Source organism: Mesoplodon bidens (assembly GCF_964165515.1).
Source record: "Mesoplodon bidens genome assembly, chromosome: 2".
Classification (NCBI taxonomy): Eukaryota; Metazoa; Chordata; class Mammalia; order Artiodactyla; family Ziphiidae; genus Mesoplodon; species Mesoplodon bidens.
This window is the reverse complement of record NC_138177.1, coordinates 47892113-47915342: the sequence shown is the minus strand read 5'-3', so window position 1 is coordinate 47915342 and position 23230 is coordinate 47892113. Positions and strand designations below refer to the sequence as shown.

The 23230-nt window shown below is 50.5% G+C and overlaps 2 protein-coding genes across 2 annotated transcripts; both read left to right on the top strand.

Moving 5' to 3' along the window:
* Positions 1-407: 407 nt before the first annotated feature.
* On the top strand, positions 408-15513 carry GOLT1A (golgi transport 1A). Its single transcript, XM_081216331.1, has 5 exons — positions 408-521; positions 11232-11323; positions 12346-12524; positions 14452-14515; positions 15194-15513. The coding sequence occupies exons 1-5, from the start codon at positions 497-499 to the stop codon at positions 15230-15232; spliced, it is 399 nt and encodes a 132-aa protein (XP_081072457.1). The 5' UTR covers positions 408-496; the 3' UTR covers positions 15233-15513.
* Positions 15514-19803: 4290 nt separating this feature from the next.
* On the top strand, positions 19804-22145 carry KISS1 (KiSS-1 metastasis suppressor; the record flags this gene model as incomplete). Its single annotated transcript, XM_081226124.1, has 2 exons — positions 19804-19906; positions 21809-22145. The coding sequence occupies 2 exons, from the start codon at positions 19804-19806 to the stop codon at positions 22120-22122; spliced, it is 417 nt and encodes a 138-aa protein (XP_081082250.1). The 3' UTR covers positions 22123-22145.
* Positions 22146-23230: the final 1085 nt, after the last annotated feature.

Genomic DNA, 23230 nt, shown 5'->3' with positions numbered 1-23230 from the left:
TAGCGTGGGTACTGGCACAAAGCGAGCAAACTACTTACAAGATGAATTTAGTACTTTTCCAGAGAGAAACAGATCCCAACTCTTCCCACATCTTCCACCAAGCCAGTAAGGAATCCAGGTACTCCTAAATCCCAGTTCTTCCATAAAGAGTCAAAATTTTGCAAAAGAGATGGAAACAGCTGAACTCAGCCTCAGGGCATGGGGTGGTGGGGAATACAGGGGTCAGATGGGAGTGGCCTCCCCCAGTGGGCGGAGCACGTGGGTGGGAGCAGTGCCCTCTGGGAAGAACCCAGAGGGAGACTTCTGACTTTAAGCAGCTGTGTGTGTGTGTGTGTGTGTGTGTGTGTGTGTGTCTAGGGGGAGTTAATGATTTACCAGAGGCTCATTTCACAACTTACCAAGGGTCAGCTTCCCTTGGGCATGTACAAGTTCGGTCCTCTGGGTTCCTCACCCCTTGCCAGCTTCCACCCGGAAGGTCCCCCAGGCAGCCCGCAGCATGACCTCCATCACCGAATGGCAGAGTGAGTGCGAGGGGCCGGTGCTGTCGAGGGGGCTGGCTGGACCGGCTAGGGTGGGTGAAGGTGCAGCCCCTCCCAGCCGGGATCTTTCTCTGGGGAACCTGCAAGGCGACCTCTGGAGCTAGTGGCTGGGAGCTGCCCTGTTGGCATCCTTCAGGCAGCAGGGCCAGGGCGGGGTGTGGTTCCCTGCCTTCCAGGGGGTGGGGGGTTGCCCAGGGCCCCCAGGTAGCCAGAGGCTGGTGCCTGGAGGAACTGCCAAGTTCACCACTCAGGCTGGTCCCTTCCCCATTCAGGATTCTTAAACATGGGATACTACAAGGGTGGACCTAGAAGGCCTCTGCCTATTGAGACATCTTTCCCCCACAAACTCTTAGGGTATCCTGTGGCCCTGGCTCCTTCTTATCAGAAACTAAACTCAAATCCCCCTCCCCCAAATCACTCTGTCCTCACTCCTAAATATCTTTCCCCTTTATTCAGGGAAGAGGGCAGGGAGGTAGTCCCAAGGTCCAGGAGAAGTGGTGAAAACTGTGGCTCTATAAGTTTCATTTGGGTGAGTTACTTAAAGCCACTGTCTTATCTGTGAACTGGAGATAATATTCATTCATTCACTGAACAAATTTGCCTCCTTTATGCACCAAGCACTGTTTTGGGCACAGGGTATGCAACAGTGGATGGAACAGACATATTCCCTGCTTATGTTCCAGAATGAGGAAACAGGTAATTAGTATGTAGTATGTCAGATGGTGATACCTCCCTCTGGACAAAAATAAAACAGGGTAAAGAGGCTTGGGAGTGTGGGGTAGGAGGGGTGAGTGTTTTGTATAGAGTGGTCACTAAGTTTACCTGGGAAGGTACTTTTATACAGAGACCCATAGGAAGTGAGGGAGCAAAGCCACGCAGCTGTCTGGGGGGAGGGGGGGAAATGTTCTAGGAAGAGGGGACCGCCAGTGCAAAGGCCCTGAGGCATTAGCATACTTTGGTGTGTCTGAAAAACAAGGAGGCTGGTGTGGGTGGAACAAAGTGAGGAGAGGGGAGAGCAGTAGGAGGATAGTCAGGGAGGTCACTCAGAGGCCAGGCTGTGTAAGAATTTTGGTTTTATCTCCATAAGATGGGAAACCATTAGAAGGTTTTGTGCAGAGGAGTGATATGATCTGCTTATATTTTTAAAAGATCACTCTGGGTGCTGGATTGAGAATAGACAGACCGTGGAAGGGTGGGGTCAGCAACAGAGAGACCAGTTCCGAGGTAAGAGGTGATGGAGGAGACCAGTTCTGAGGTGAGAGACAGTGCAGGAGACCAGTTCCGAGGTGAGAGGTGATGGAGGAGACCAGTTCTGAGGTGAGAGACAGTGGAGGAGACCAGGGTGGTAGCGGCAAACTGGTGGGGAGTAGTCAGTGCTGGATCTGCGCTGAGGAAATGGCTGAAAGGATTTGCTGATGGACTGGATGTGGGTTGTGAGAGAAAGAATTCAAGAATGCCTCCAATATTTTCAGCCTGAGCAATTAGAAGGGTTGAGTAGGGCGGAAGGCAGGATTGGGGTTTTAGATATGTCGGGTTCCATGTCAAGTAGGTAGTCAGGTGTATTAGTCTGCGATGGAGAGAAGTCTGGGAGTTGGCAGCATAGGGATGGTATGTAAAACCATGAGGTCGCCTGGGCACAGTTTCTCAGCCTCCCCACTACTGACATTTGGGGGCAGAGTAGTTCTTTGTTGTGGGGGAGGGGGGTCTGTCCTGTCCATTGTAGGATTTTAGCAGCATCCCTGGCCTCTCCCCACTAGATGCCAGTAGCACACTCTCACTCCCACCTGTGACCATCAAAATGTCTTCTTATGTTACCAAATGTCCCCAGGGGAACAAAATTGCCAACTTACCCATCAGCCTCCCCCTCCACCCCAAGTTGAGAAACACTGACTTAGGGGAAAAAATAGAAGAGGGCTGAGGCCTGAGCCCAGGGGCAAGCCAACATTAAACCAAAATGTGCTAAGTTCTATGAAGAATGTGCTAAGTAAGTCCTACGGAGAGAAAAAATATGAGGGAACCAGATTAAGTCGGGAACAGATAGTGGACCAGGTTTCCCTGAGAAACCGACATTTGCGTTGAGCCCTGAAGGAGTGTGTGTTGGGCAGATAGCAAGTGGGGAGAAACCACATGTACAAAGGCCCCGAGGCAGGAAGGCTTGTCATGAAAACAATGATGTGTTTGGAGTATGGCAGGCAAGGGCAGAAGATGAAGTTGGACAAGCAAGTCTAGGCCCCATCATGCAGGGCCTGTAAGCCAAGGCATGGGTGGGAGGACTCTATTGCATTCTAAGCCAGTGGGAAGCCATGACGGATTGTACACTGTGCTACTATGAGCGGATTACATGTTTTCCAAGGCCCCTGACTGCTGTGTGGAGAAGGGATAAGAGGGTGGCAGGAATGAAGCAGGAGACTAACTGGGGGATGTTGCAGGAGTCCAGGAAAGAGATAATGGTGGCTTAGAATTAAGTGGTAAGGGTGGAGAGAAATGGACAGCTTTCAAGATACATTTAGGAGGAAGAAGCAATAAAACTTAGCTGTGGATTGAATGGAGGAGGGGTGGTAGGAACAGTGAGGGAGACTCAGTGATGGCTCTTGGGCTTCTGCCTCAAGCTGCCGAGTGGGTGGTGATGACATTTCGTTCATTTGGGGAAAACTGTGCCAGGTGCAGCTTTAAGGAAGGAAAATCAATAGCTCAGTTTGGACCTGTTGAGTTCAAGATGCCTTGGAGAGAGAAGAACATGCAGATATGCCAAGTAAGCAGCTGGATGGGAGTTTGGAAGCTCAAAGGAGGCATGGACCAGAAAGATAAATATCAACATTGTCAGCACACAAGAGATACTTAAAGATGTGTAAATTCGTGTGAAACTAGAATGAGAAGAGAAATGAGCTGGAGCTGAAGCCCTGAGCAATTCAAACCCCAAGAGAAGAGAAAGAAGTGGGAGCTGGTGAAGAAGCCTGGGCAAGAGTGGCCAGAACAGCAGGAAGAAATCAAGAATATGGTGTCACAGAACCCACCACAGGATATTTCAAGAAGGGAGTGGCCAACTGCTGACAGATGAGGACCGACCCCTCTCCTTTGGATGTGGGAACATGGATGTCATGGGAGGCCCAAGCAAGAGCCTCTCTGTAGGGGGGGTGGGGGTGGGGGCAGAAGTGGACCGGACAGGGTTGGTTAAAGGCAGTTTTTCTAGAGCCAGTCTACTGGGTTCACACCCTGGTTCTGCCAGCTGCTGGCTGTGCACCCCTGGGCACAGGTTAAGACCTCTCAGTGTTTCCGTTCTGTTTGTGAAATGGGGCTAAAGCATACCTACCTCATAGGCAGTTATGAAAATTAAACGAGTTAATGCACATAAAGTGCTTAGACTGCCTGGCACCATGTGTTCATTAGTGTTAACAATTATTACTATTAATCACTGTTGTTAATTTTGAAAAGAGAAACAAGGCTCTTTCTCTTCCCCTTTGCCACCTTCCTCTTCCTGAACAATTCACTCCTAAAGCCATGAGGTAGCAGGGGGGCAGTGCCCAGGGCGGGTGTCAGGGCCCTCGCCGGGCTGGTGGGTTCACACTGGGGTTTGCCTGGTGCCAGGCCAGGGGGAGGGGGGCATCCTGGAAGGGTTGGGGTGGAAACTGGAGAGTAACTTTATGGTGGAGGGACCTGCAGACTCCGCCTTGATGAAGTACTTAAAGAAACATCATTCAGTAACAGGTCAGATTGGAACTGTGCATCACCTAATAGACGCAGTGAGAAGAACACAGCATCACCTCTTGTTGATATCTCTGCATAACCTGAATCTAGTCACGAGGAAACATCAGACAAACCCAAACAGAGGGACAGCTACAGGATAACTGGCCCAAATCTTCATAAGGGTCAAGGTCATGTCAAGGAGAGACTGAGGAACTGTTTCAGATAAAACAGGCTGAAGAGGCATGGCAACCACATGCCACATGTGATTCTGAACTGGATCTTCTTGCCGTGAATGATATGACTGGGACAACCGATGAAACCTTGAATGGGGTCTGAGGGTTGGATGGTAGTAATGTATTAGTGTTAATCTCCTGACTTTGACGTTGTGTCCTGGCTGTATAGGAGAATAAAGGAAACCACAGCCAAGTATTCTCAGGGGCAATGAGATAGCCAGTGGCAACTGCTTTCAAATGGTTCAGGAAAAAAAATTATTTGTACTGTACTCGCAACTTTTATGTCCATTTGATATTAATTTTAAAAAAAGAGGGAGAGGGACTTCCCTGGCGGTGGTTAAGAATCTGCCTGCTGGGCTTCCCTGGTAGCGCAGTGGTTAAGAATCCACCTGCCGGGCTTCCCTGGTGGTGCAGTGGTTGAGAGTCCGCCTGCTGATGCAGGGGACACAGGTTCGTGCCCCGGTCCGGGAAGATCCCGCATGCCTCGGAGCGGCTGGGCCCATGAGCCATGGCCGCTGGGCCTGCGTGTCCAGAGCCTGTGCTCCGCAACGGGAGAGGCCACAACAGTGAGAGGCCTGCGTACCGCCAAAAAAAAAAAAAAAAAAAAGAATCCACCTGCCAATGCAGGAGACACGGGTTTGAGCCATGTTCGGAGAAGATCCTACATGCCGCGGAGCAACTAAGCCCGTGCAACACAACTACTGAGCCTGCACTCTACAGCCTGAAAGCCACAACTACTGAGCCTGTGTGCCACAACTACTGAAGTCTGTACGCCTAGAGCCCTGCTCTGCAACAAGAGAAGCCACCACAATGAGAAGTCCACACACCGCAACAAAGAGTAGCCCCCGCTTGCTGCAACTAGAGAAAGCCTGTGCGCAGCAACGAAGACCCAATGCAGCCAAAAATAAGTAAGTAAGTAAGTAAGTAAGCAAATAAATAAATAAAAAAGAATCTGCCTGCCAATGCAGGGGACACGGGTTTGAGCCCTGGTCCGGGAAGATCCCACATGCTGTGGAGCAACTAAGCCCACAAGCCACAACTACTGAGCCTGCGCGCCACAACTACTGAAGCCTGCGTGCCTAGAGCCTGTGCTCTGCAACGAGAAGCCACAGCAATGAGAAGCCCGTGCACCACAACGAAGAGTGGCCCCTGCTCGCCGCAACTAGAGAAAGCCCGTGAGCGGCAATGAAGACCCAACACAGCCAAATAAATAAATAAATACATAAATTAAAAAAATTAAAAAAGAGAGAGAGGGAGAGAGAAAGTGAATGGTGTCTGAGGCTCCCTTGCACAGCCTCAGACCAGAGCGACCCACCCACCTGCTCCAGGGGATATTGCTTTCCTTGGAGCCGCAGCTGCTTTCTGGAAGCAAGAAAGACATTGAACCTGGCTTCAGTTAGTGCTACAGGGCGGGGTCTAAACAGGACTTCGGAGCAGCCATCAGCCCAGCTGTCCTCTGCGGTCTGGGGAGGGCCCCACTTCTCACCAGGGGGCGCCCTGGAGAGCCAGGCCTCTCTGGAGAGTGCCGTCAGTCTCCCAGCTGTTCTCTGCCCCAGAGCCTGGAGACTGGGTGACCTCCAGCAAGGGGTGCGCCGCCCCAACTGTCTGCATCCTGGGGACGGTGGGCTGCAGACACTGCTGTCACTCCTGGTGATGTGTCCCATCCCCCACCCTCTCTGCCATGCTTTCCGCCCCAAGAAGAACTTCAGGAGCAGCCCCTGGCTGGTAATTTGACTGAAATCCCTCAGCTACTCCACAGGTCAGAGGCAGAGCAAGGTCTGAGGCTTGTGTGTGAGAAACACAGTTTCCGACCCTTTTCAGTGGGGTTTTGTGTTCACGGTGCAGTTTCTCCACTGAACGCTGGAAGCACTAACTGTGGCCCACAAAGAAGGCTGCCTCCATTGCAGAAAAATTCTGGAAATGCACCAGCCCTTGAAGGGCAGTGCGGAACAAGTCGGAAAAGTAATAACCATACAAGCCAGCAAATCACTGTTGCAGAGAAAAGTATAATATAGGAGAGAAGACATGAAATATGAATTTGAGAAATGTATGCTATTTCTACAAAATGAGTAAGAGGCTGTACTTAAGTGTTTACAGGATGGGCATGTGGATATTTTAACAAAACAAAATGAAAACCCAATAAAATGCTCATGTTATGTTTCCACACAAAAATATCTACTAAGGGAGATAGACCGGAAGGGTGTATTGTCAGAACTGACCTATTTTTATGGTGAGTGTAAGCTAATAAGAGATTTTTATAACAGGCATAAAAACTTAAAATACCTTTGTCACTCAGATTAAAGAAATATGGTTGTGGTCTTCCTCCACAGTACCCTGGCCCGTGTAAAATTATCATGACAAGATAGATGTTACTTCTAGATCCTCAACTTATTGTCTCTGAGGGTAGAAAAATCATGCAACATGGAAAGACAGAACACAATCTTCATAATGACCAAGGGGGTTGTACTCTACCCAGTGTCTTGGGTTCTAAGAGATTTAATTCAGGCAGGCATTCTAGGAGGTGGAAATAGGAAACAAACTTGAATAGATTACGGAGATTTGTCAGAAACAGGAGGAATCGCCATTAGTAGCAGATGGATTCTGGGCAGCAGAGGGGGTGGGGGGGGATATGCTGAGAGAAATGATGTTGTACTGGTTCCTAGCAAATCCAGCTCTGCCAAAAGGGAGACCCAATTAGACTGGCATTTTTCTAGAATATGAGTTGAACGAGGTTTCAGTCCATAATTTGAACAATAAATCTCATCTCTGTATTTTTAATGAACTTTTAAAGAAGTCCTCTGGCCTTATTTCTATACTGGAACTGATCCTAATCCTCTTAAGATCTGTATGGTAACAGATTAGGAAAGATTAACTACCTACCTGAAGGACAATTGTGTGTCATTTTCTTTCAGTTGTAAATATAACTTAGCCAGTAAGCCTAATCTTCATAATTTTGTTTTTGTTTGTTTTGTTTTTACAGTTCTGCCTCTTAACAACCAGACTTTTAACAACTTTTTACAACTCTCTGTAGAAACATGGCAATAATACCAATTTCATAGAGATTGTAAGGATCAGTTCTAAGATGTTAGTTAACAAGCCCAGTAAAATTTTACTCTTTAAAAATTACCTGTGTTGGGGCTTCCCTGGTGGCGCAGCTGTTGAGAGTCCGCCTGCCGATGCAGGGGACACGGGTTCGTGCCCCTGTCCAGGAAGATCCCACATGCCATGGAGTGGCTGGGCCCGTGAGCCATGGCCGCTGAGCCCGCGCATCTGGAGTCTGTGCTCTGCAACAGGGGAGGCCACAACAGTGAGAGGCCCGCATACCACACACACACACACAAAATTACCTGTGTTTTCTTTGTAAAAGTTAAGCCATTTTTAATAAAGTTATACATGTTGTAGTTTAAAAAGACACTCTTGCCCTAACCCTATTCACCACATAATTTACAACAAAAAGAAAATAAGGCATTTTAGCTACATTAAGCAAATAAAGCAAGTTGCAAAACTGTATATACAATATAAACTTAAACTTATACCTCATCAGTAATTTTTTAAAAGGAAGCAACACAGTTCCATTTACCATAGCATCAAAAAGAATAAAATACTTAGGAATAAACCTAACTAAGGAGGCAAAAGGCTTGTACCCTGGAAACTACAAAATGTTGCTGAAAGAAATTTTAAAAGACACAAATAGGTAGAAAGACCCATATTCATGGATTGGAAGACTTAATATTGTTAAGATGTCAATACTACAGAAGGCAGTCTACAGATTCAATGCAATAATCTATCAAAATCCCAATGGCGTTTTTTGCAGAAATAGAAAAATCCATCTTAAAATTAACATGGAATCTCAAGGGATCTTGAATAGCCAAAGCAATCTTGAAAAAGAAGAACAAAGTTGGAGGTTTCAAACTTCCTGATTTCAAAACTTATTACAAAACTACAGTAATCAAAACAGTGTGGGACTGGCATAAAGACAGACATAGAGATCAATGGAATATAAAAGAGAGCCCAGAAATAAACCCTGGCATATATGGCCACACGGTTTTCAGCAAGGGTGCCAAGACCGTTCAATGGAGAAAAGACAGTCTTTTCAACAAATGATGTTGAGAAAACTGGATACTCACAGGCAAAAGAATGAAATCAGACCCATACCTTACACCATATGTAAAAATTAACTCAAAGTTCATTTTAGCTCTAAGTAAGATCTAAAACAAACTCTTAGAAGAAAACATAGGAGAAGAGCTCCATGATGCTGAATTTGACCATTATTTCTTGGGTGTGATACCAAAAGCACAGGCAACTGTGGAGTGGCTAGGCCCGTGAGCCATGGCCGCTGAGCCTGCGCATCTGGAGCCTGTGCTCTGCAACGGGAGAGGCCACAACAGTGAGAGGCCCTCTACCACAAAAAAATAAATAAAAATAAATAAATAAATAAATAAACAAAAGCGCAGGCAACTAAAGAAAAAAATAGACACACTGGACTATATGAAAATTTATAACTTCTGTGCATCAAAGGACACAATCAACAGAGTGAAAAGGCAACCTAAAGAATAGGAGAAAATATTGGCAAATCTTGTATCTGATAAGGGGTTACTATACAGAATATACAAAGAACTCCTACAACTGAACAACAAAAAACCCCAAAGAACCTGTTTTAAAAATGGGCAAAGGAGGGGCTTCCCTGGTGGCACAGTGGTTGAGAGTCCGCCTGCCGATGCAGGGGACACGGGTTCGTGCCCCGGTCCGGGAAGATCCCACATGCCGCGGAGCGGCTGGGCCCGTGAGCCATGGCCGCTGAGTCTGCGCGTCCGGAGCCTGTGCTCCACAGCGGGAGAGGCCACAGCGGTGAGAGGCCCGCGTACCGCAAAAAAAAAAAAAAAAACAATGGACTTGAATAGACACTTCTCCAAAGAAGATATACAAATGACCAACAAGCACATGAAAGATACTCAACACCACTCAAGGAGATGCAAATCAAAACCTCCATGAGATACCACCTCGCAGCCCTTAGGATGGATGCCATCAAAAACAAAATAAAGCAAAAAACCAGAAAGTACCAAGTGTTGGTGAGGATGTAGAGAAGTTGCAACCCCTTGTACACTACTACCGGGAATGTAAAGTGGCGTAAGTTCTGTGGGAAGCAGTATGGTGGTTTCTCAAAAACTTGAAAATAGAATTACCATACGACGCAGCAATTCCACTTCTGAGTATATACCCCAAAAGAAGTGAGAGTAGAGCCTTGGAGAGGTGTTTGTCCACCGGTGCTCGCAGTAGCATTACGTACAATAGCCAAACGGTGGAAGAAACCCACGTCCGTCTATAAATGCCGAGGCAAACGAAACGTAGTATATGCACACACTGGAGTATTATTCAGCCTTAAAAAGGAAGGACATTCTGACACATGCTACAACATGGATAAACCTTGAGGACATTATGCTGAGTGACATAAGGCAGTCACACAGAGACAAGTACTGTATGATTCCAATCACATGAGGTACCGAGACTAGTTAGAACCATAGAAAGTAGAATGGTGGTTGCCAGAGAGAGCGGGGAATGTGGAGTTGTTTAGAGGGTCCAGAGTTTCAGTTTTACAAGATGAAAAGAGTTCTGGATGTGGGTGGTGGTGAGAGCACAAGGCGAATGTACTTAGTACCACTGAACTATATACCTAAAAATGGTTAAGATGATAAATTTTACTTGTATTTTAAGATAAAACTTTCAAGTTGATTCCATTTAAAAACGAAGCAACACAAGGAATGGTCATTTGTTGACTGCCACAGTGGCACAGATAAAGTAAAATTAACAATTCTGTGTGATGGAGGGGGTTTAAGAGAAAGGGAACTTCATATCCTAAAGAGCCTGCGTATCTGTGCCGGGCTCCCTGGCTCTGAGCCAACTCCTGTAGTTCAAAGAATGAGGAGATTTTGATTTATTCTGATTTGATTTATTTTGACTTTATTTTAATAAAATTGTTGTAAATAAAAAAAAAAAAAAAGAAAAGAATGAGGAGACACAAAGCAAAAGACACGCTGCTGCTGGGGCCCACCTGTGGCTGAACTTAGGGTTCCGAGGGGTGTGTGGCAGGGCAGCCACGGTGCTGGCTGGTGTGTAGACTCCGAGGTGATGAGCACATTTCTGGTCAATGACTTCTCTTTCCCAGTCAAGTGTGAGAGGTCGTCATCAGAAGGCTGGGAACCGCGGCGGTTTAGAGAAGGAAGGAGACACTGTAAAGAATTGTTCAGGAGGGCGAGCCTCCTGAGAAATAGGGCAGGCCAGCTGGGCAGTTCTGAGACACTTTGGGGATATGGCTGTGAGTTTTCAGTGGTACCCTTCGGCCCTGGTGTGAGTTGGGCATCAAGCGGCTCCCAAAAGCAAGAGGCCAGGAACAGAGTAGGCAGAGGGTTGTGTTCAGCCAGAGACCCAAGCCTGATAATGATCTAGATGATGTGCCATTTGAAGACAAGAGGAAACTGAAAATAGAAAGTGGTGAGAGTATCACTAGCTACCTCATAGAGATGTTGTGAGGACAGGACGCCAGAGTATATGGAACTGACCAGCAGTTTCCAGGTGCTAAACATAGATTCGTGCCTATCCTTCCCTTCCCCTCCTGTCATTCCCTGAGAGCACAGAAGCCAAGATTCCTGGATGGCAATGGAGCCACGCCATCCCCCGCCCCCCAGAGGGCACCTGTCCAGTGGCAATGGGGTGATGTTCCAGCATCCCAAGCTGCTCCCCAAAGCCCATCCCACCACAACCTCCTTGCCCATTGCAGAGATTGGTGTGGGCACCACCGGCTTCGGCATCTTCTTTATCCTCTTTGGAATGCTCCTGTACTTTGATTCGGTGCTCCTGGCCTTCGGAAACGTGAGTCCCCAAGCCCTGTGAACCTACCTGAGGTCTCCGTTGCTGGGAGGGTCGGCCCTGAGTTTATTCAGATCGTGCCCATCCAGGCGCGGGGCACCACCAAGCCCAGGCAGGCAAGGGGTGGCTGGGGATGGACGGTGAGGCCTACGGGGCAGAGAGAATCTAAGGACCTGGATTCTCATGCCAAGCTCTGGGCAAGGCCCTGAGGGTACCAAGATGAATCAGACGCCCGTCAGAATCCCACCACCTAGGAAAAGGAATGTCACATCAACATACACGACTGGGGAGGAAGGCAGGGGCAGTGGTAAAGTCACTGTAAGATAAACACATCTAATATGAAACAAGGTGCTTGGAGAAAAGAGAGCGTGCCCTGTGGGAGAAGGATGAAAAAAATTTAGAAAAATAAATGAGTGTGGGGAGGATAAAGCACTTCCAGGTGGATGGAACAACAAAAGAGGTATGGAGAAGGGGAGGGAAAGCATGGGACGTGCTGGGAGAAAGCCAGAGCGTTAAGTTTAACAGGAGGCCAGGCACTCTTAAGGGATCGTTGGGAGCCAAGCTGAAGGTGGTCACAGGGCCATAGCGTGGAGGGCCTGGAGAATGCTGCCACAGGCAGGAGCCCTGACACTGCCATGTGACTCTGGGTGTGGCTGCCTAACCTATTTAGGCTTCAGCCTTCACCTTCATAAAATAGAGAGAATCTCACTCTCTTTCCCATCTTACTTAGGAGGTGTGATGAGAAATGATGTCATATAAGAGGAAGTGCTTGGGATCCAAGAAATTGGGTCGAATTGGGTGACAAGCTAGAGACCTTCAAAGGTCTCTGGGTCCACCCTGCCTCTGGGCACTTCTGTTCCTAAGCAGTTCAAATTACTCATCCTCTCCAATATTATCCCTCCTTGAAGAGTTAGCAAGTCCTGCCGCACGCCTGATATGCAGCTCCAGGCCTGGCCCCTGACTCCCGAGGGAACAGAGGCGGCCAGGGTGTTGGTTCTCACACCCACCCCCTCCCTCTCCCACAGCTGCTGTTCCTGACCGGCCTCTCCCTCATCATCGGCCTGAGGAAGACGTTTTCCTTCTTCTTCCAGAGGCACAAGCTCAAGGGGACCAGCTTCTTCCTGGGGGGCGTGGTCATTGTGCTCCTGCGCTGGCCCCTCCTGGGCATGTTCCTGGAAACCTATGGCTTCTTTAACCTCTTCAAGTGAGTGCAGGTCCCCTTCCCCTGGACGGGCCCACCAGGGCCTCTGAACGGCTGAGATCAGGTTTGGGCAGCGTGACCAGCAGTGCATACAGAAGCTGGACTTTATCCTGCAAGAGACGGGAGCCTCGGAAGGGTTGAAAATAGGGAGGAGCATCAGGTGGACACCAACCGTAGGCTGAAGGATAAGTTGGAGGAATCAGCCCATCCATCAGTAAACATGGAGTACCTGCTGTGTACCCATCACTGTGCCTGTCCCCAGGGAGGAGACACAGGCCCTGCCCTCAAGTCTGGCAATCCAGATAGGGAGGAAGGGCAGTGAACTAAAATCTACTAAGCCCCTCACATGCACCAAGCATGCTCACAAGCATCCTCTCATTTTTTCATCTCCACAACCCATTGTAGGATTGTCCTCTACTTGCAGGTAAGGAAACCAATGCTCAGAGAGGCTGCCCCTGCCCGAGCTCTCACTAGTAAGCAAAGGATCTGAACCTGACCCAGGTGTCTCTGGCTCATGTTCCCATATCCCTCGGCCCGTCCAGTGTCAGCCTGGGCCTGATGAAAGACACGGTGGAACTCACCGAAGGTGTGTGGCCTCCATCAGGGCCGGGCAGGTGTCCCAGAGGAAGCAGGACCTGAGACAGGCCTTGAGGGGTGGGTAGGGTCTCAGAGAAGAATGAAGGGTCCTTAAGGAGAAGAAAGAAAAGGATACTGAGGAAGACCATCTCTGGGGCACTGTGGAGAGAACAGGGGTGGGGATGGGGATGATGTGGGCTAGAAGAATCATGGCTTATGGACTCATGGGAAGGAGCTGTGGACCAGGAACCCTAGGCTAATCGGAACCATCGGCTTACTCAGTGCAGCCTTGAAAACACCTGATCGGCCCGATGCCCTAGACTTCGGAGACATCATGCAGTGTGGTTGCAGGACATGAAATTCTCTCACATGTGTTCTGCCATCCATTATGTTTCAACGATGTCATCATGCAAACAGTCATTCATTCAAATAGTCAGATATATAAAAAGTACCTACTACGTGCCAAATACAGGGCTAGGTGTGGGGATATGGCACTAAACGAGGAGAAACTTCCTGTGGAACTTGCAATTTAGTGAAGAAGACTAACTCTGACAATAGTTACTATTGAGGACTTGGAAGTGTGAGTGGGGCCACTGCAGACTCAGTAGTTCTAACCAAGAGTAAACCTTGAGAAAGACACCTTGCAGCAGCATTGAAGGGGCAAAAACAAAACAAAACAACTCAGAGCTATAAGAGACCTCAGAGACCCAAGCGAACCTCAGGGACCTGAGGCCCAAGGAAAGAAAGTAGCTCAGCCAGAACTCAGATTTCTGCTCCCTTTCCCACACTAACCTCCGTGCCTCCAAGCCCTTTGAAGGATCACCCATCCATGCCCGGGGCTGTGTGGTAAGAATGGGGCGCCGAGGCGTAGGGGAGAATAAAGTGAGCGCAGCCTCCAATAGCGATCCATGCCTGGAGCCCAGGAAACACGCGGCAGGCAGTACACACCCAGTCTAGGGAGGAGAAGACAGTAACAATAATAAAAATAAGCATTTCCCTAGCATTTCTTCGTGTAAGGCCCTATGACGTAGATACTATTATTATTAACCCCATTTTACAGCTGGAAATAGATTCAGAGAAGTGAAGAAATTTGCCTAAGTTTATACAGCACCAGTGAGTGGTAGAGCCAAGATTTGAACCCAGGGAGTCTGACCTCAGGGCCTTCATTCTTAACTACTCCACTTGGCTGCCTCTCAAAAAAAACAAGGGTGCAGAAGCATGCCCGCCCCCAGTGCCCAGGGGCCCATTCTCTTGGGAGCCAAAGCTGGAGGCCTAGGGGGGACGTCAGCATCGCTGCCCTCATCCTCCCCTCTGGGGCCATCACTGACCACTCCCTCCACCTCTCTACTCCTAGGGGCTTTTTCTCTGTCGCCTTTGGCTTCTTGGGCAATACCTTCAACATCCCCTTCCTGAGCATGGTAAGTGGATTATACGTGTGGCTTGGTGGCGGTGCCTTGGGGTGGGGGAAGCACACGGACTTAGTAAAACAGCAGCCCCAGGTGCAGTGGACACTTCCCCATCTCCCCTCAGAGCCCTTTCCCCAGGTGGGCCAGCCTCAGCTCCTCTTCCCCCCTCCCTGTACCTTCTCCGTCTGACAACAGCAGATGAGATGAGGGGTGTGAGCAGTCGTGCCAAAGGTGTGGGTGTAGAGAACGGTGTTTGTCAGTAGCTCCCTACTACAGCCAAAGAAATGGAGCCTTAGGGAGTCTAGGTGACCCAGCCAGAAAGTGCCAGACTTCTGGAGAGAGGGCTGAGTCTGGGCCCCAGGCAGAGGAAGGATGTGTGACAGCCAGTGACAACAGGAAAAGCAGGTGGCAGATTCTGTCCTCTCCTTGGGGCAGGCATGGGGCAGTGATCCTTAGCCCCTGCCCCTCCCTTTCTCTGAAGCACCGGACAGAATACAAGCTCTCTGAGAAGCCCAGAGAGGCTCTAAGCCAGCACCTTGACATGCCCGCCCCCTGGACACACCCCCGCTGTCCCCTCTCCATATCTGCGCCTGGCACTGCTCCCAGCTCTCAAGGCCAGCTTCGTAATAACCTAGATACTGAGTCCGCTCCGCACTCTTTGTCTGGAGTAATGATTCTTGGCTCCCACAGCTGTTCCGGAGGCTTCAAGGCACCAGCTCAATGGTCTGAACAGCAGAGATAAGCTGCTTGAACTTGGATCTTTGGTTGAGGGGGCTGGAAAGGAAATGGGGGCCACCCCCTCAGGCCCCCAACCCACTCTGACTCACCTCCCCATCATACCCGGACCTCTCCAAGTCCAGAAGGAAGGATGGAGCCGAGTGACTGACCCCAAATCCCCAAGTCAACGCCAGAAGCTGTCAGGACCGTTGGGAGCAGAGATCCAGGTCCCATGGAGATGGAACGGGGATCACACCCCACCCTGTATTTATCAGAGGAAAAGCAAAGATTAAATCCCCAAGCTGTAAATGTGCCTGAGACTCAAAGTCAGTGTCTCTAGCCCATTAAGTCCATTCTCCGACTCAGGGTAGGCCCACACACATGGCAAGAAGAAGGCCTATCTCATGACCTATCATTCTTACCCTCGTGTTTACTAGTCCTAATGAGTGAGATAATATGTTTGCAAGCCCCTGTTAGCAGGAGGTATTAAACAAGTGATGGGGATTAATCCCCATCATGGTAGGAAGTGCTTCTCAACCATTAATTAGGTGGAGGTCTGTACAGCTCACCCACCAGGTAGCCTCTGTGCTGAGGTACAGACATAGCCCCTACCTTCCAAGGGCCCCAGTCTCTGCCCTGGGAAGCACTTCATTCAAGGGTAAAGCGCATCCTTGCAGGCCCAAGAAAGAGACAGGAGTCCCCCGCAAGGCGTACATCTAGTAAGTCTCTGTGAGGGCCCCTGTGTCTGTACGGAGCAAAGGAGCAGGTGCTGAGGGTGCAAAGGGAAGGAGACCTGCCCCACTTCAAAGCGAGGCTCACAGCAATTCCAAAAAGGTGTGATCGAGGTGCCACAGGACATGACTGTGGGGCTCCAGGAGCAGCACCTCCGGACACACTGCAGCTGGAAGGCACTCCTCCAAGTTCCCTTAGTGCTTCCCAGGTACACCCACCTTCTAGAGCTGCAAAGGTGCTGCTTTCCTAGCCAGCTGCTCACGTACCTCTCTCACCCATCGGACCTCGGCATGTTCATCTCCAAACCCTGTGCTGAGCACGTGCTCAGGAATTGCTTGGGGAAAGAAGGGAGGAAGGAAGGCAGGAAAAAAGAGACAATCCCCCCAACGCGGTCCCAGCCCAGGAGCTGCCTTCTGGTCTGAGACCCCAACTGAGCTGCCAGAGCCGGGCGCACACGGGGAGCAAGGAGCCCCCGGGGCAGACTGTGCCACCTCCTCCCCCTTCCTCCCCTGCATCCTGCTCACTTGTCTGGAGGGGGAATATTGCACGCTGACACTCCACCCCCCCGGCAAACAGTCCATTTCCATGTTGTTTGGGGCAGAATGGGTCTTGGAGTGGGTCTGGGGAGAAGCGGTGAGAAGGCTGGCAAGAACTAGTGGCAATCAGAAAGCCAGCCTTGGAAGGCTTCTGGAGGGGCAGAAAAAGGCTGGTTTCCGTCACGAGAACCGGGAGGCGGGAGTCAGCCGTCATCGGCTCGGAGCGCCGTGCTCTCTGAGGGGGTCTGAGGAGGAGGGAGGGGGAGGCAGAGGTGGGCCTATGCCTGGAGACGTCACCATGGGCTTTATAAAAGGGACGTGACCAGGGAGCCGGTGACAGCGAGCCCAGGAGCCCATCTCCCCTCCCTCCAGGTGTTCACTCAGCCAAGCAGTGTCATCACCTTGGAGACCCCTCAGGACGGAGCCAAGGCAAGGTAGGTGCGCTGCAGCACCCACACCAGGGGAGGGGTCTGGCCGGACCCAGGGAGGCTCCCAAGCTGGGAGCAGGAATTCAGTTCCAAGACTGACAGAGGTGTCCCAGGCAGGCCCAGTGGGTGCCGATCTTCCCTGATTACTCGGCTGGCCAGATTATTCTGGGATGTCTGGGTAAATAACGTTGACTTGCACTTTATGAAACCAGGACCTTGGGGATTCTTTACTGTAGAAAGAATGAATACAGTGAATGAACTCTCTGGCTGGGATGAGAGGCCACAGAAGCTTTTGGAGGGAGATGGGGAACTCCCGGGGCTCAGAGGCTCAAAAGGACTCCTCTGGGCAGTTCCCTGATGTGTGGATGGCAAACACAGGCCTAAACAAAGAGCCCCTGTGTACCCTGCCAGCCCTGGCACTAAGAGATGGGATCACCCCAGAAGGGAGCTCCCCCCCCAAAAGCTTTCCAACCAAGCCTGGAATTCCTGTTACTCTCTAGGTACAAAACCCCTGGGACAGGGAGACCACAAAAATGCTCACAGCAGGACAGCCACTCTTGGTCCCTTGGAAGCTGATGGTTCTTTTCCAAACAACTCAATTCTACCACATGTGTTAAAAGCCACTGTGCTGGGCAGTGAACCAAGAGTTGGGGGAGGGGTGTAGGTGTGTGTTGGGGACAGGTAGTGGGGGAAAACCAAAGTTCTCATGGTAAGTGCTACCTATGATGGGATGGGGAGGATGCAATACGGGTGAGAGGAGCATGAAGAAGGAACACTACCTTCTAACCACACAGCCTGCCCTCTGCATCCTTCCTCACTCACCGTCCTGCTTCTAAAGAGCAGCCTGAATGCTCCATCTGAAATGCTAATCTACACACCGCTCCGGGATGAAGTCCCTGGTGGCCCCTTCCCCAGCCTCATCACTCACTCTCTCTCCAGCAAAGTTTCACCCTCCTGGCAGGCTGGAGGGCCTGCACTTCCCTCCACACCCAGCTCCAGCTCCCTTGCTGGGACTGCCTTCAGTGCTCAGAAACTCAGCTCAGGTGCCACCCCCTGCAGAAAGCCTGCCTGGACCCTCCAGATCAGGCTCCCATGGGCTCTGACACACCCCCAGGCCTCCCCACCCACCCTGTACTCACGTGCCTCCAGCCTATCATTTACCATGTTATTTTGAGGGGATTCTGATTATGACCCAATTTCTTGTGCTAGATCTCAGGGGAGGGCCTGGGGGAAGCAACCCTGTGTCTTAGCACACCTGTGCACCCATAGCACCAACCAGGTGCTGCGATTGGGAATGATTTCTGAACTAACCTGGACCCTGTGCATCCATGGTCTGAAGCCACAAAAGAAATGGTTTTACACTGTTCTCTCTAGTGGACTGATCCTCTCTCTACTCCATGCCCCGCCCCAGGCCTTAAGGCAGGTGCAGAAAGCCATGGTCTGGGTTTCAGGGTGTCACAGAGTCAAAGTCTGCAAGGATAAGTGACCATCTGAGGGGACAGTCGGAGGCCAGTCTGACTCAATGCTCTTATTTTATACACGGAGCAATAAGGTCTAGAGATGGGAGGTGACTTTCTCTTGTCTCACAGGGAGGGAGGGTGGAGCTGTGGCTACAGATTTGAGCCCTCCTAATCCCACTCTTACTCTACCCCATGCCTGCGTCCTGGTGGGAGCAGGGAGAGGAAAGGGGAGTGGGGGCAACAACAGAGGGATGGATGGGGCTGAGCCACCGTTAGGAGCTGACGGGCACAAATGATAGTCCCCCGGCCCTGCCCACTTACCCCTCGACCACGGAGGGAGGCTCGAGCCTTTAGATCTGGCACTCACTCCCTTCTGCTCAGCCTGCAGTGCTGCCTGGCTCTCCATGTCTTTAATCATGTTTGGACAGTCTCAAAGTGCCTGGTGACTTTTTCAAAGAGAAATCAGACTGGGAGCTGGAAGAGCTGGCGGGGGTGGGGATGAGAGGGGAAAGGGGATGAAGAGGGGGTCAGAGCACACAGCTCCCACCTCAACAGCCAAAATCATGAAGTCAATTAAATTCATATCCTCTCAGAGACCACGGGGAATAGAATATGGAGACAGTTTGACCTGATAAATCAGGGAAAGTTTTTTTCTCTTTCCTGAATTACAGGCAATAAGACAATTTAATGACGGTTTTCAAGGCTCTGAAGGGTTATGAGAGCAAGCAAGATGATTGCCTCTTTTCTTCCTTTTTCTTGAAAAAGGAAAGGAATTAAGTTCCCATTACAGCAGGAGGGAACTGGGCCAGGTTCAGGAAGGCACATTCTAGCGGGGAGAGTGGAGCACAGGAAGTTGTCATTTATGCAGAGCCCAGCATGGAGGGAAGAAGTGCCTGCTCCCAGGCTCCAGAGAGCAGGTTGGGACCTCAGCGTCCTCCATTCAGTGGAACTCCTTGCCCCACTTCACTTCACCTTTCCCTGCTCACTGCCACACTGCATCTCATTCCTTGTTTCTCCAACAATCCTCTCAAGCAAACCTGAGATTCAGAATCCTGGCCATTTTCCAATCCAAGCAGTCCTGCCCCTTCCACTGATATGGATCCTTCCTCCCTCCCTCCTTCCTTCTTTCCTTCTCTCCTTCCTTCCTAACCTTACTGGCCTCACCTGCAGGAAGCCCTCCCTTATGATCCTCACCGCATGAGTTCAGCTTGGACTATACGGGGCAAGTGGTCTCAGTCCCATTTCCATGCTGTGTCTGTTCAGCCTCATCCCTCCACTGGGGGCCTCCAAGGGCAGGGGCTGCCTCCTCCCTTCCAGGGGTCCCACTTCACGCTGGCATCTGCCCCATCACCCAGCCCAGAGGGCGTGCCTAACCTAGTCCCTCCTCCCTCTCTCTGTCTTGGTCTCAGGACACTTCCAGGACCAGGATGAACTCACTGGTTTCTTGGCAGCTGATGCTCTTCCTTTGTGCCGTCTCCTTCAGGGAGACATTAGAAAAGGCGACGCCCATGGAGAATCCTAGAGCCACAGGTATGTGTTGTCTGGGAAGAAGGGTGGGAGGGAGCAAGTGAGTTGTCGCAAAATGAGAGTTACCGTATTTTTCAGATATGGCTAGTCTCTTGACGTGAAGTTAAAGCTGCATTTAATGGAAACCTAAGACTGATACATGCAACACATTTAGGGGCCTCACTAACCTTGCAAGCAAGGAATGTCTTGCCACTGTTACAGACATCAGGAGGCTCACCCAGGTTCAGGTGCTTGTTAACCACCGAGCTCCTGCATGGTTTTCTCTGCTCCGCCAACCACCTCTCTGTGCAGATCTGCTAGGAAGGAATTTACTATGCAAGTTTGTCTTATCAGTGACCTCAGTTCCTTTATGGGAAATTTGAAAAAAAAAATAATAGCCTACACAGAAGGACAGATCCTTAATAACTGTCAACGTTATGAGTTCATTGTGAAACTGATGACCTGGAGAAACTGAGGCCCAAAGAGGTAAAGAAACGTTCCCAAAGTCACTCAATCCAACGCTGCCGAAACCCAGCAGGCACTGAGCTCCCAAAGAGTGCCCTCTACAGGGCATGAGCTAGGACGTTGCTCATCCCCAAGTCAGGAGGGGGCGTTTAAGACTGCTGGGTGGTCAGCTTGGCCTCTGGGGACCTCAGTTCCTCTAGCTATGGAACTTGCAGCATTCTCTCTATACACAAGATATCACTGTGCCCATAAGCTATCCCAAAGCAAAGAGAACATGGCCCTGGGTGTCCTTTGCCAAGTGTGTCTTCTCTCCTGGGATCGGTGTTCTTTCTGGGTGAGGGAGGATCCCCCAGAGAATAACATCATCACTGCCCTGGGGACATTGAGCTCTTAGCTCTTTTTGGCAAAAGCTTTTATGTGATGCTAAAAACAATAGCCTAAGCAGTGATCCTACTGCTGGGATGGTGGCTGTAGCTAGAAAGGGAGTCATTGTCCCTCCCATCTCAGCCAGGCCCAGGGCTCTCCTAGGAAGATTATAACTTAACTCTGGACCATGCCCACTCTTCTCCAGAGTATGCCAGGGCATTGAAGAGCAGGTCTCAAAGCCAACTACCTTCCACCCACCCACACCCCAGACCTCATTTCCACTGATCTCCTGCCACAATTTGCTGGGGTCATTGTCTCCTGAGAACTAGTTGCACTACTTTACTGCTAAAACGTAGCGCACTTGATGAGCCTTGCAGGTGAAGTGCCTTCCAAATTAGCCTCATTAACCCTCCGTATGAAGGGGAAACATTACACCTGCAGTGGGGGAGGTGAGCTGGTTGAGGTGACCCAGATGATTTCCCTTCTTTGTTGAAGTCCTTATATAGCCTTTTAGGGGTCACACTTGTTGGGGGTGTGGAGGCACAATGGTCTCAGCTTCACTTGCTTCATTTCTGTAACTACAAGCCTTTCATTAGCTTTTATATATTTAACAAGCATTTTTGAGGCCCCAGTATGTGCAAGGCACTGTTTTCAAGACTCTGAGAGACTCAGAGATGAATGCACATGGCCCCAACCGCCCTAGGAGCTCAGTCTAGTGGGAGCCTGATGCAGGGACGGGCCAGCCAGAGGGTCACGAAGAGGAGCAAAGCTGGGTGTCCAACAAATACTTGAGTTTTCTTGATTTCCAAGCTCTACCCTGCTTACTTCCTAAAAAAAAAAAAAAAAAAAAGTAATTCAATATAAAAGACATTCAAGACAATTCTGTAAAACATTTGAAATCAAAGCTATGTTGAAGGAAGGAGGAGCAAATGGCCTAACCACCCAAGCTAAGATGCTGCTGAGCTTGGAGCTCTGAGCTTCCTAGGGGTCAAGGAATAAACGGGAAGCAGAGGATGGGGATGTGAGTAGGTGTTCCAAAGCCGTCTTTCCCAGGCCCCGGCCTCATGTCAGCCTCTCCCTGTGGCTCTGTCCTAGGCCCGCGGCTCAGACCCCCGGCGCTCCTGGCCTCCGGGGCGCAGAGCCCGCGGTGTGCGGAGAGGAAGCCCGCCACTGCCGGGCCGAGCCCTCGGGGGGCCTCGCTGTGCCCTCCTCCCGAGAGCTCCGCTGGGCCCCAGCTGCCAGGTCTGTGCGCCCCCCGCAGTCGCCTGATCCCCGCCCCGCGCGGCGCGGTGCTGGTGCAGCGGGAGAAGGACCTGTCCACCTACAACTGGAACTCCTTCGGCCTACGTTACGGAAAGCGGCAGGCTGCGCCGCCCGGCAGCCGCGGACGAGGCGCCAGGCGGGGCTGAGCGCGGAGGTGCGGCCTTTGACCTTCCAATCCCGGACGCGGATCCAACCGTGGCTCGGGGTCGGGGCTGGGGGCGGGGCAGTGGGAGGGGCCTGCAGCTTCTTTCCAGAAGCAATAAAGGAAATGCTGCTGTGTCACCTGCTTGTGATCTGTGGCTAATTTTTGCAAGCGGCACGGATGAGATTGTTCCCCTTGTCTCTCCGTTGGATCTTCAGCTGGTTTTAAGATAGCTTTAGTGTTATCAAGGTCAATGATTTTCAAACGAGAGATAAAGGACCAAGCTGTTTTTTCCCCCAATTCGGGGCAGATCGGTGCTTTTAAACACACACACACACACACACACACAGACACACACTGAATCTCTATAAGACTTTTAAAAATAACTGAAAAGAAGCTCAAATTGGATGCAGCTTGGGTGGTGTTACAGCAGTATCAAATAGCTATAAGATTTTCTGAAGATGTTCCCTTAATTCCTAGACCTATGTCACTGCAGATGGGTAACCAACATCTTTCAGAGGGCCATGAGCCGACACCCACACTTTGAGTAGCACTGATCTAGGCCAGGGGAAGGCAGATGGCTTAAGTACCTTCCCCTTTCCCAGGGAAGTTTTGAGCCAGTCGGACAGCCTGATCTGGAAGATGATGCCAACCAATGCCCCATCCACTGAGGTTTAAATAACACCTTAGCTCCACAGTCAGACCTCCACTGGGGTGCTTGGCCACAACCACACTGAAGCCCCACTCCATGCGCAAGGAGTGTCAGCAGTACACTGGGCCATCCATCTGCCACGCCCCCCTCGCCCCCACCCCGCCTGAAACCCTGGATGGGTCCAGCGCTTTATGTTCATCACTTCTCCACATCCTTTGAACCACCCAGGGGGCTGAGCATCTATTCACCCCATTTTCACAGGTGAGGATCCTGAGGTTCAGAAAGATGAATATGTCACCCAAGGCACACAGCCAATGAGTGGCGAGCCATTTCCGGCTCCCGGCTTCCCCACTGCACTGTCACACCTCTCTGAGGTGGCAGGGTTTCCATCTGAGTCAGCTGTGGTGAACATCAGGAATGGTCAACCTGCCCTGTGGGGACATTCCTGGGGGCCCCCAAT

Excerpts from the sequence above, each read along its gene's own strand:
- GOLT1A (XM_081216331.1), top strand. The coding sequence starts at position 497 with ATGACCTCCATCACCGAATGGCAGA. Across the intron at positions 522-11,231 it reads CTCCATCACCGAATGGCAGA|AGATTGGTGTGGGCACCACC; the intron begins GTGAGTGCGAGG and ends TGCCCATTGCAG. Across the intron at positions 14,516-15,193 it reads ACATCCCCTTCCTGAGCATG|CTGTTCCGGAGGCTTCAAGG; the intron begins GTAAGTGGATTA and ends TGGCTCCCACAG.